Source organism: Musca vetustissima, unplaced genomic scaffold (genome assembly GCF_032173495.1).
Source record: "Musca vetustissima isolate MV318-11 ecotype Yass unplaced genomic scaffold, APGP_CSIRO_Mvet_v1 utg7861, whole genome shotgun sequence".
NCBI lineage: Eukaryota > Metazoa > Arthropoda > Insecta > Diptera > Muscidae > Musca > Musca vetustissima.
Window position 1 is genome coordinate 112,316 of NW_026878864.1, and position 12,282 is coordinate 124,597.

The 12,282-nt window shown below is 32.1% G+C and overlaps 1 protein-coding gene across 1 annotated transcript; it reads left to right on the forward strand.

The window, feature by feature from the left end:
* The first annotated feature begins 2,573 nt into the window (after positions 1-2,573).
* On the forward strand, positions 2,574-11,339 carry LOC133323632 (ceramide transfer protein-like). Its single transcript, XM_061532546.1, has 6 exons — positions 2,574-2,653; positions 9,395-9,631; positions 9,704-9,935; positions 10,000-10,202; positions 10,267-10,402; positions 11,144-11,339. Exons 1-6 carry the CDS (start codon positions 2,588-2,590, stop codon positions 11,269-11,271), a joined length of 1,002 nt encoding a protein of 333 aa, XP_061388530.1. The 5' UTR covers positions 2,574-2,587; the 3' UTR covers positions 11,272-11,339.
* Positions 11,340-12,282: the final 943 nt, after the last annotated feature.

Genomic DNA, 12,282 nt, shown 5'->3' on the forward strand with positions numbered 1-12,282 from the left:
ACCTGTTTGCCGAATTAGTCGATTGTCGGTCAAGTTCAAATTTTAACCGCTCTTTTTTAGCGGTTTACAAGGAAACATACAATCGTAATGCAGACATCGTAAAGTGCAATCCAAAAACAAATTTAAGAGATTTTTAATTTTTCGTGAATTACTGAGGGGGAGCTGATGGCTTGCTTTCCATAGTTGATTAGACCATACTAAGTGAAGAATTATTAATTTGTTACTGGTTTAGGGGTTTTGTTTATTATTATATTTAAATATTATTTGAAATATCTTTCCATAAGAGGGTGTTTTCTCTATAAAATCGGACCTTATATGGGATCTAGTCATCGTAAAATGACTGCCAGAAGGTTTTTTCTATACTAATAATAGAGTACAGTGATTGACTGACTTAAGGATTCATGGACGCCCAGGCGGAGCGGCTGGAGCTAAACCTTTTTTGGGGTGATGGTTACTTTTAGTCCAAAGGGGTCAAATAAGACTGTTTTTTTTTTTTTTTTGAAAATTCATTCTAGAACGACACGAAGAGAACTATAAGTATCCGAAAAGTACTAAAATGTACTAAATTTGGTACAAATTCGTAGCATGAGAACAGTGAGAGCTAAAAACTTGAAATTTGGAATTCGAATCAAGGTTGAGAAGTAGGTTTGGCCATCTATACGAAAATTACTAAACAGTACTTAATTTGGCACAATTTAAATTAGGAAGAACGGATGGAGCGTAAATTTGAAATTAACTTACTGTCGGAGAAGTAGGTTTGGCCATCTATACGAAAATTACTAAACAGTAATTATTTTGGCACAATTTAAATTTGGAAGAACGGATGGAGCGTAAATTTGAAATTAACTTACTGTCGTGTACGAAAAGTACTAAATGGTAGTATATTTGGATTTGGGTAAACTGATAGAGGTGGAATACTTGGAAAATACGTGGTGTAGGTAGTTATGGAAAAGTGAACTAAATGTCACTCAATTTGGTATGAAAAAAAATAATGTTGAGTGAACCGATAGGGCTAGAATCCTGTAACATGGAGTGAGAATCACTGTTGGTGTGTAGGATTGGCGTATGTAGAAAGTTTTGGAAATTTGCACTAATGTGAACTAAATTGTACTAAATTAGTTGAAATTTTGATTTGAGTGAACTGATTGGAGTGGGATCCTGAAATTAGAAACGAATATTTCTATTGGATTGTATGATTTAGGTAGTTATAGAAATTTGTATTAATGCGAACTAAATTTTATACAATTTAGATTAGGTTGAAACGATAGAGCTGGAGAATTTGGATTTTAGATTACTGCTCTACACTTCAACAGTTGGGGTATTTAGAACTACAAAATGGTACTAAATTTTGTACAACTGGGATTTGGGTGAAGGGATCAAGCTATAATCCTGAAATTGGGAAATTTAATTTCTGTTGGATTACTATGTAGATAAATATGGAAATTTCTATGAGTATGTATAAAATGGTACTAAATTTGGTAAAATTTGGATTTGGTTGAACCTATAGAGCTCCAATCATGAAATTTGGAATTTATATTACTGTTGGAGTGCAGGATAGGGAAGTTTTGACAATTTATAATTAATTTGGTAAAATTTGGATTTCGGTAAACCTATTCAGCTGGAATCATGAAATTTGGAATAAGTACAACTCGAGTACAAAAAGTAATAAATAAATGTTACCTAATTTAGTATAAGCTAGATTTCTGTTCTCTTCAGCATATTTTATTTTTTAATATAAGAATATAAATTTCAATAAAATGTATTTTATACAAAATTAGTATAGATATTGTTAGAATATTAGGATCTAAAGGTCCCATTGACAGTGTTCACCTTCCTCTATTGCATTTGTCTATTATTTTACAAAAATTTAACCTAGTCGCCATTTATTTGATGAATCCATAGCAATGTTTTCCTCTCATGTGTGCAACAGATTACAGAGCAATGAACTAACCTATCCAACCCCTTTGGCGCATTGCTAACATAAATATGTTTCAAACGAATTAAACTCCCTTTCCGAGTCATATTACAGTGTAGTTGAAATATACTTCCCTCTTCTTTTGGGGAGAAGCCCGAGCATGCTAAATTGATTTTTTTGCTTGCTTATGGCTAGGGAAAACAGAATACCTGTTGGCCATTTGGCAATTCAGTTAGCCACAAACATTAAAGCCATCAACAACAAGCCACGCTCATACCCAACGAAAATTTGTCTACTACAAAAATACAACACAAAACAACGTATAGTAAAGCGAATAAAATTGATATCTTCGTTTAGTTCAGTGTAATTTTTGTTTGTGCACTATATTTGTTTCATTACTTACGTTGTTGTTGTTGTGAATATTTTTAAACAATTACTTTTTTCCAATTTAATTTCTGTTGTTTGCAAGTGTTTAATTTCTGGTGGTGCATTACCCACCTTTTGCTTTTAAGTGTTTGATGTAAACTTCAATATTTCATAATACAATTTTTTTCTCTTTTGTGAATGTGTGAATGTAACTTGTTTTCAAAATATTATTGTATTGCCAAAAATTGTATATTGTAAAGCATATTTGTGTAATTGAGGTATAAGAAAAGAAGTTTCTCGTTAATCATGCCATCCATCAGTCATATGATCAAAGGACTTAAAATTAATAATAAAAGCAAAGATGTTTTGGTTGTAAGTATTTTTTTTTTTCACAAATGATATTGCAATTTTAAGAACGAATGAAGAAAGAAGTTGTTTAAGTTTGTTATTTTCTCGATTTCAAATTTTTATGATTTTCAACCGGACATATGAATTATTTTTTTTTTAAATCCCATATTTTCGACCACAAACTATGTTAGAAAATAAGGAAGATCTTGACCGATTACATTTATCCTAGTTCATACGATAGAATAACGTTTTAAAATTTGATACCGATTAGATTATTAGTTTCGAGTTTAAAGTTTGAAATATATACTTTACGCTGACACAAAAAATCGCCTATATCTTCAAGAGTTCTTGAACTAGTGTGGGTTCGAATTAAATAAAATTCCTAAATTCTATATTTCAACCGATAATATGGTAAGAACCAAAAGCGTTGATTTTTAGATTAAATTTTAAGGGCCTTTATTACTAAAATCATAGATCTTTTTTCATTTTTTAAGAATATTTTTTAAAGGACCATCAGGGTCTTATGACTAGCATTTTCAAGTGGCCAGCCAATAGAGCTGTGAGCGTTTTTTTCGAAATAATCATTCAAAAAACCATCGAAGCTAAAAATATTTTTTTATAGACTTTGGAAGAAAGAATTTTTCTTAGAATAATTTTTCAATGGACCATTAGAGCATTAATGCTTTTTTTTTAATTATGAGCCTGTTTTTATTACGATTAATTTTTCAGAGGACCATCATAGCTAAAAGCGAAGGGTTTGTAGGAAAAAGGATATTAGGAAAATATCATCAGAGCTTTATAATTAATTTGTTATAATCCATTGGAGCTATGAGCGAGGATCTTTTAAAACAGAATTTTTAATCGCCCTTTAGAGCTATAATCATGGATTTTTAAAAATGGTTGTGAGCGAGAATTTCTGCATTTTTTCACTGAATACTTTTTCAAAGGACTATCAAAGACTGGATTTTTATACGAATATTTTAAAGTACATTAGTGCTAAAAGTCCAATGATATAGCCAATGGGTGGTTGCACTGATATCTCAATCGGAAGATTGGACGATTGTGAGCCCCCTCGAGCATGCATCGGCTTTCTCGTTCCCTTCTATGTTATTATGTCCTGGAACCCAACATATGTAAACTATCCATCGTCGTCGTAACTCGGTATATTAAATAACTTTGAATGGTCTTCTGACGGTACAGAAGACCTTCTAACGCTCTTCTGTTTTTAGATGGTGTTTCAAAGATATTCTGGTCATCGATACTATGAGAAAGAATTTTTTAAGGTTTATTTCTTAATGGGGCTAAAATCTATAAGCATGGAATTTTAAAGTACCATCAGAGAAATAAACGGGAATTTTTTCCGAATAATTTTAAGAGAAGCATCAATACTATATGTATGAATATTTTATTATTTTTTCAGAGAACACATTCGAGTAATAATCATGGATTTTGAAGATTTTTTTTCTGAAAAATATCGATCGACTTTTGTAAAAATCTGCCAATGTCTTATATTATGTTAGCTACTCCATTGTGAAAGTATAAGAAAACATGTTATATCATACATTACGAGAGAAAGGTCGAGTTATAGGCTAGATCTGTTTGTTTTTCCGATCCCTATAACCATTTAAGATTTTTTGAAAAAATTTAAGGGGGTCATTGAGGACTAATATAAACAACAGATTACCATCTTACTCGTGAAGTATGTTATAATTTACATACGATACCTGTAGTAGGTATTCAATCTAAAGACGACCTATAGAATTTATCCATTTAAGATATTTAAGAGTCCATAAAACCTAAGACAATATTTAACAAAATGTCAAGATCAAATTAAAATTTAAAGTTGTGATTATTTGACATATGTCACCTGTAGATTTAAAGTGTCAACTCTTTTAATGTAAAAAAAATAAAATAAATAAATAACACTCCCCCTACCACCCCATAATTGTCCAGTAAATAATTAAAAATGATAACACTTGCCTTGCATTTTTAATTAGTTGATGGCCAATAATATTACAGGCGACCTTAAATGTTGGCTTAAACAAAATTTTTGGGAACGAACCGAACACACCGTTTTACCCCGTTTGGTATTTCCAGTTATGCCATAAATGTAACAACAAACATTTTTTCAGGGCTCATTATTAAAATTTTTGGAAATCAATTACAGCGGTAAATAAAGAATTATTTTTTGGCTATTTCGTTAAGAAATTCTGTTACACCTGTTACTATTAATTCCAAACACATAATATGTAAGTGTGTGTGTGTGTATTTCTGATAAATACACAATCTCTCTAAAACGCCTTCTTGAAATTACGCAAAATAGAAAATAATCAATTCATATGGACAATTGTTTTATTCATTCAAATCCCGTTTATAGAATTTATTTTGAATACCTCAGCCATACGATTTTGGCAATAAAGTAAAAAAAACTGTTGATCGGTCGTACGACAACGAATGACGCAAATTTATTAATTTGCATTAAAATATTCGTCTCTTTTTTCCTGGGCGAATGCGTGAAGATGTTCAGCTTTTTTATTCTGAGTTTATTTGACTCACGCTTAACATTTTTCGCCCATCTTTGCGTCCGTTAATAAAATCTTTTATTTTTTAAAACAATTATTTTAGTCACGTTACGCGCTGGACAAAAAAATTATTCTCAACAATAGACGTGCTATTAATTATTCTATTTGAATTTTTTGGCTGTTCTTCGTTAATTTTTATAAAAAAAAATTATAAAAAAAAAAACAAAATTTAAAAATATCTTTCATGGATTTTTATGAAATGGAAATGAAAGAGTGTGGAAGGATTTGCATGTATTTATGATATATAGTAGGACATATATTTAGAGAAGTCTTAAATAAATACCAATGTAATGTAATCTAGAGAGGAGGACGTATTCATAGAAACCTATCCTATTGAAAACATTTGGAATGCCTTTTATATATAAAATGCATATAGAAGGTATTCTCTTTATAGCATACTAGCAAAGTACCCGCTACTTCGTATGCGGAAAGGGAATAAAAAATATTTCATATGGAAATGGTGAATACCGTATAATTAGTTGTACTATAGTTCTGAATTCCACCTCTATTCCTACATTTAATATCAAGTTTATTACCATTAATTACTCTTCATACACATAAGCACTATTTTCCGAAATCCACACTTTAGCAAAAACGTACAGGTTCCACATGTAATTCCATTTAGAGCTTTTCGAACACCGTCACCTCCACTAAATTTGGTACCAAAAACCCTTTGGTCCTTCTTTCTAACTCTCTGTCAATGACCAACATTCCAAATTTTAGGTTTCCAGCTCTCTCCGTTATCCAAGTTTAGTGAATTTTCTATTCTATACTATTGGTACACATAAATTCGAGTTTCCAAAGTTGTCTCCATAGCTCAATACTACACTTCAACAGTAATCTAAGTTCCAAATCTCAAGATTCAACCAAATCCAAATTGTTTCAAATTTAGTACCATTTAGTAATTCTCATACTCATAGGTAAGAATTTCTAAAACTACATCAATCCATCAATCCTAATCTTACTTCCACCAAAGTCCAAATTGTTCCAAATTATTTTTAAGTCCAAATATTAGGATTCCCGCTCACACAAAACGAATTGTACCATATTTAGTACCAATTAGGTCTTCTCGTATCCATAGGTACGAAATTCCAATACTTCCTTAATCTTGCAATTTTAATTACAAATTTACGTTTACTATCTCTATCCGTTAACTCGAATCAAAATTGTACCAATTTTTTTACCATTTAGTACACATAATGACGAATTTTAAAAAATTACCGACATATCCCAATTCTGCACTCAAACTGTAATATTAATTCAAAATTTTAGAATACAGCCCTATCCGTTCACACATTTGTAAGATTTCCGGACCCATTTAGTACTTTTTGTTTCTATAATTAACAATTTCCTAAACTATGTCAATCTTACACTCCAACAGTAATTTTAATTAAAAAATTCGGGAGTCCAGCTCTATCCGTTCACACATAATCAAGTTGTACGAAATATAGTACTATTTAGTACACAATGGTACTATGCTTCCATATCTCAATTCTATATTCAAACATCAACCATTAGTCCAAATTATGGGTTTCCAGCTCTCTCCGTTCACCCAAATCCATCTAGTGCCGTTTATTACTTTTCGTACACATAAATACGAGTTTCCCCCAATCCTACACCCCCACATTGATCCTAAATCCAAGTTTCAGGATTCCAACTCTATCGGTTCATCCACAATTCAATTTGTACCAAATTTAGTACACTGTAGTACGAATTTCCAAAACTTCCTACATACCCCAATTCTAAACCCCCACAGTGATCCTAAATCAAAGTTTCAAGATTCCAACTCTATCGAATTTCCAAAACTTCCTACAGACCCCAATCCTACACCCTCACAGTGATCCTAAATCCAAGTTTCTGGATTTCAACTCTATCGGTTCACCTACAGTTCAAATTGTACGATATTTAGTACACAGTAGTACGAATTTCGAAAACTTCTTACTTACCCTAAACAGAGATGCTAAATCCAAATTTCAGGATTACAACTCTTTCGGTTCACTCACAATTCAAATTGTACCAAATTTAGTACACAGTAGTACGAATTTCCAAAACGTCCCACTTAACCAAAACTTTCACCCCCAGACTGATCGTAAATCCAAGATTTATGATTCCAACTCTATCGGTTCACCCACAATTCAAATTGTACCAAATTTAGTACACATTAGTAAAAATTTTTAAAACTTCCTACATATCTCGATCTTACACCCCAACAGTTATCCTGACTCCAAATTTCATGATTCTAGCTCTATTGGTTCGCATAAAATTCAAATTGTACCAAATTTAGTACCATTTAGTACCCATGAATATAAATTACTAAAACTGGATAAAAAAATTCCAAAACTACGTACATTCCCAATCCTACACTCAGATGTCCAACTCCTAATGTTAATTTCAAATTTCAGGATTCCAGCTCGATTTGTATCTCCAAATTAAATTTGTACCAAATATAGTATCATATAGTACTTTTCGTACACATGAGTACACGCTTTTAAAACCATCTCCTTAAATAGACTCTACATCTCATCCCTAAGTCGCATTCCAAATTTCAAGTTTTTAGCTCTATCAATTCACATGCTACGAAATTGTACAAATTAAGTACATTTTAGTACTTTTCGTACCCTTCTATTTCGAATTTCCAAAAACCCGTTGGTACATCTATCCTACACTCAGCGACCACCAATCCAAATTTCAGAGTTCTAGCTCTACCGGTTCGCCAAATACAAATGGTATCACATTTAGTACTTTTTAGTACTTTTCGTACCGTTCTAGTAGGAATTTCCAAAAACGCTTTTGTACATCTTCCTAACTTTACATCAGTGACCCACATTCCAAATTTCAGAATTCTAGCTCTTCCCGTTCGCCTAATACAAAGGGTACCATATTTGGTACATTTTAGTACTTTTCGTACCCTTCTAGTTCGAATTTCCAAAAACCCAGCCTTATCTCACGCCTACACACCAACACCAACCCACACTCAAAATTTCAAGCTTCTAGCTTTAGCCGTTTCGTCTGGGCGATGATCTGTCAGTCACTCACTCACTCACTCACTTAACACTAAGCTCTTTTATATATTAGATGTGTATATGTTCATCCGCCTATATGTGACCTTTAGAAGATCATCTGCATTAATAATACATTTCCAAGTTTTATGGCCACGATCTATAAAATACATGTTAAAATGTCTTCTCGCTCTAGATGACCTTTGAAGGTCTATGGAAGGTCTGCCACCAATAGAAGGCCGATAAAAGCTCTTCCCCCATAGAAAATCAGACACTAAAAGACCTGTAGAAAAAATCTGTCGACTTCTCAAGGAGATTCTTACCATATCAGACATGTAAATTTTCCAAGGTGTACAGAAGATGAAGAATATGTGGAAGGTCTCATGTCTTAGGAGTTTTATAGACAGTAGACCTTCAACAGGTCATATCTGTAGGAGTTGTCTTAAGGGTCTTCTTGCTATTGAAGACTTGTAAATAGTCTTCGAGCGATAGAAGGCCTGTTGAAGGTCGTTTGGCTGTGGAAGTCCTGTTGAAAACCTACTACCTTGTAGAAGTTTTGCAGAAAATGTTATTGATATAGTAAACCTGTAGAAGGTCTTCTTGGTTAACTGTGAAAGGTTTTCTTTCCCTTAAAATAGATCTGTGAAACCCCATCTGTCTAAAATAGAAATCGGACCTTCAGACGGCCTCCTTTTTATCGAAGAACTTTTTAGAGTTCATATTGCTCTAGTACACCTTTAAAAGTCCCTCGTCTTCCATCGGTTCTAATAATTGTATAATAGATGTATAAAGTATTCAGGATATACAATAGAGGATCTGACAATTAAAGTAGGAGACCAGTTGAGACTCTTCTTGCTACACAATACATGTTGAGGGCCTTCTGGCTGTTGAAGTCCTGTTGAATATTTGTAGCACAGCTTTTGTTTACAGAAGATCTCTGAAAGTCGTATGTCTATAGAAGATTACGGGCTTCTGTATACAGAACAACTAAGGAACCTTGACATCTAAAAAATGTACAAAAAATTATTTTGAAAATATTCTAAATATCTATCTCAATGGAAATCTCTGCAAATAATGTCTGAACTTCATCTATTATTTTTATATTCACATTAAACAATTTTATTTCAATTTATGTAATCGAATTTACAAATTTAATTAAAAAATACTATTTCCGTTCTTTACAGGAAGGACCACATTCCACACTACCGGAAGATGAATTTTTCGATGCTGTTGAAACGGGATTGGATAAAATCGAAGAGGATATGCAAATGCGTGTCAAATTGAAATTACAATCACAGCAATCACAAATCTCAACACACAACACAGCACTTGCCACACCAATCGAAAATGGAGAAAACGATGATGCCGATGCTGAGTTTGGCACTGGTGCCTTGGCCAAGACACATGCTCTGTGGGAAGAGGTAATGAAAAATCTAACTAAAAAGGAAATTAATAATTATTTACTGAATTTTTGACATCCACATTTTACACAGATTGATAGAGTGTGCCTGGAACAGTTACATTATGCCCGTCAGGGTGTCGGACAGGATGGCAATGGTTGGCAAATATTCGCCGACGAAGGTGAAATCAAAATGTATAAACGTGAAGAAGAAGTCAATGGTATGGTGGTGGATCCGCTCAAGGCTTATCATTCCGTTAAGGGTGTTACGGCACGGGAAATGTGTCATTATTTCTTTATGCCCGAATTTCGCAATGAATGGGAAAGTGAGTTTCGGGAAATACACTATTTGGTTGAAAATATTTTTATTTAATTTCTTGTGTGTTTTAGCAACATTGGAGGACTGCACAATATTAGAAAAAATCTCCCCCGACACATATTTATTCCTACAGACTCACAAACGTGTCTGGCCAGCTAGTCAGCGAGATGCCCTGTTCTGGTCGCATATGCGTAAAATAACCGATGGCTTAGATGAGGGTGCAGTCGATACCTGGATTGTTTGCAATAATTCAACAGATTACTCTAACCAAGAGGTAAGAAGTGGGAATTGAATGTGCAATGAGGATGTTTGTTTAATTTTCTCCTTTTTCATTTTAGTCTAAAAATGGCAAATGTGTTAGAATATTTTTAACTGTTATAATGGCCTGTCAGACACATTTGCCTCCCGGAAAAACTAAATCCGATAAATTGACACGTGACGATTTGACGTGTAAAGTTACATATTGTTCAGTGGGTAAGTTTAAATAACAAAAATCGGTAATATGTAAATATAATACGATGAATTCATAATACAAAGTATAAGCAGTTTGAAAATGTCTTAAAATGACTAGAAGGCTCGTGTAACTACTCAATGTCTTTCTAACTAGCCATCTGACATTCAAATGTCTATAAAGAACTCTCTGTCATTGGATATATGTGTGTCTATAAGAGACGTAAAGATTTCTAGTACAAATAATAATGGTCTATACATAAATAAACTTGAGGTTTTTCTGTTCATAGAAGATATATACGGTTATTCTGTCTGCAGAAGATCTGTATAAGCATTGGATATAACAGACAAGTCTTCTGTGTATAGAAGACTTATAAAATGTTGTCTGCCTGTTAAAGGCATGCACAAGGTCTGTCTGTAGAAAGAACCCCTTCTGCTTCTACGTTAAATTTGCATTCCCAGTTACTGTCTAAGGCCAATTCTCATCCTTAGAAAATGCAATATAAATAAAATAACTGTCTGCGAAAGATGTGAATAAGCATTAGACACAACAGACTGCTCGTATGTGTATAGAAGAAAGACATATATATATATATATATATATATGTAAAACACATGCAGAAGGCCTTTAGATCCTAGAAAGTATAAATAGATGACCTGTATGCGTAAAGAAAACCTTCTGATTCAAGGTCTGATTTTCATTACCACTTATTGTTTAATGTCAATTCTAATTTCGTTTTATCTTACCAATTATTTTTCTTTCAGTTAATCCCGGTGGTTGGGCGCCCGCCTCAGCTTTACGCGCTATTTATAAGCGTGAATATCCAAAGTTCCTTAAACGTTTCACCAGTTACGTGATAGATCAACGTAAAGATCAACCCATTATGTTCTGATATTTGCCATTTTCATTATTATATTTACACTGTTATAATCTTTTTTATTTTATTTTTTATGGTTTTTTTATCACCCCTCCTACTCGCAAAGTTTTAGATTTCACATTGATGAAAATGCAAGGCATAAAATCAAATAATTTAATTTGTTTATGTTATTTTATGGAACCAGTTTTTAATATTGTTTTTGTTTTATTTTATTTTTCTTCGTTTTAAATCCCCACAAGTTCCAATTGTACTTCTTAAAACGTTCTTCAAATTTTTTTATTAACTATTTACTAGATTTTAACAAAGTTAAAGCGAACAAATACTTTCCCCTCCTCTTTAAATAGTTAGTAGGAAGTTAGTAAACAACGCTTGGGTGTTTTGTTGTAAAAATAAATAAAATAATTTAAATTTAATAAAATCAAATACACATATAAAAATAACCAAATAGCCCCCAAATTGGAAACCATATGCCTTTCTTATTACAAAATAAAAAAATAACTAAAACATTTATCATATATTTACAATATTAGTAGAAATGTTAAACAATTCTAAAAACAGAAACAAATTGAAAAAGTTCCCTCTTTATTGCAAATTTTGATTGGAGATTTTTTTATTAAAAAAAAGGTTTTACAGAATGAAAAAAAAAACACCGAGATAAAAAATACCTTTATATAAATAAACCATTCAAGTTTCTCAACGGTAGTCTATTCTAATTCTTGGCTGAAAATTCAATAATCTTAATATATATAAAGAGGGAATTTTATATCTTATAATGGTGCAGAGTGAGCAATATCTCAATACGTTTTGGCTTAAGAATACAAACTGAATAACAATTAAATAGTTTCCTTTATATTTTATAAAAAATATATATTAAATTTCTTTATTTTAAAAAGTGTAATTTTTGTTTTTGTTTTATATATATATACACATGCACAAAAGCAGCAATCCTTAATATATTTCCAATACACACACGTACACACAATCACTATGACTCAATATAAATCTTTATTTACAAGTAAAACAAAA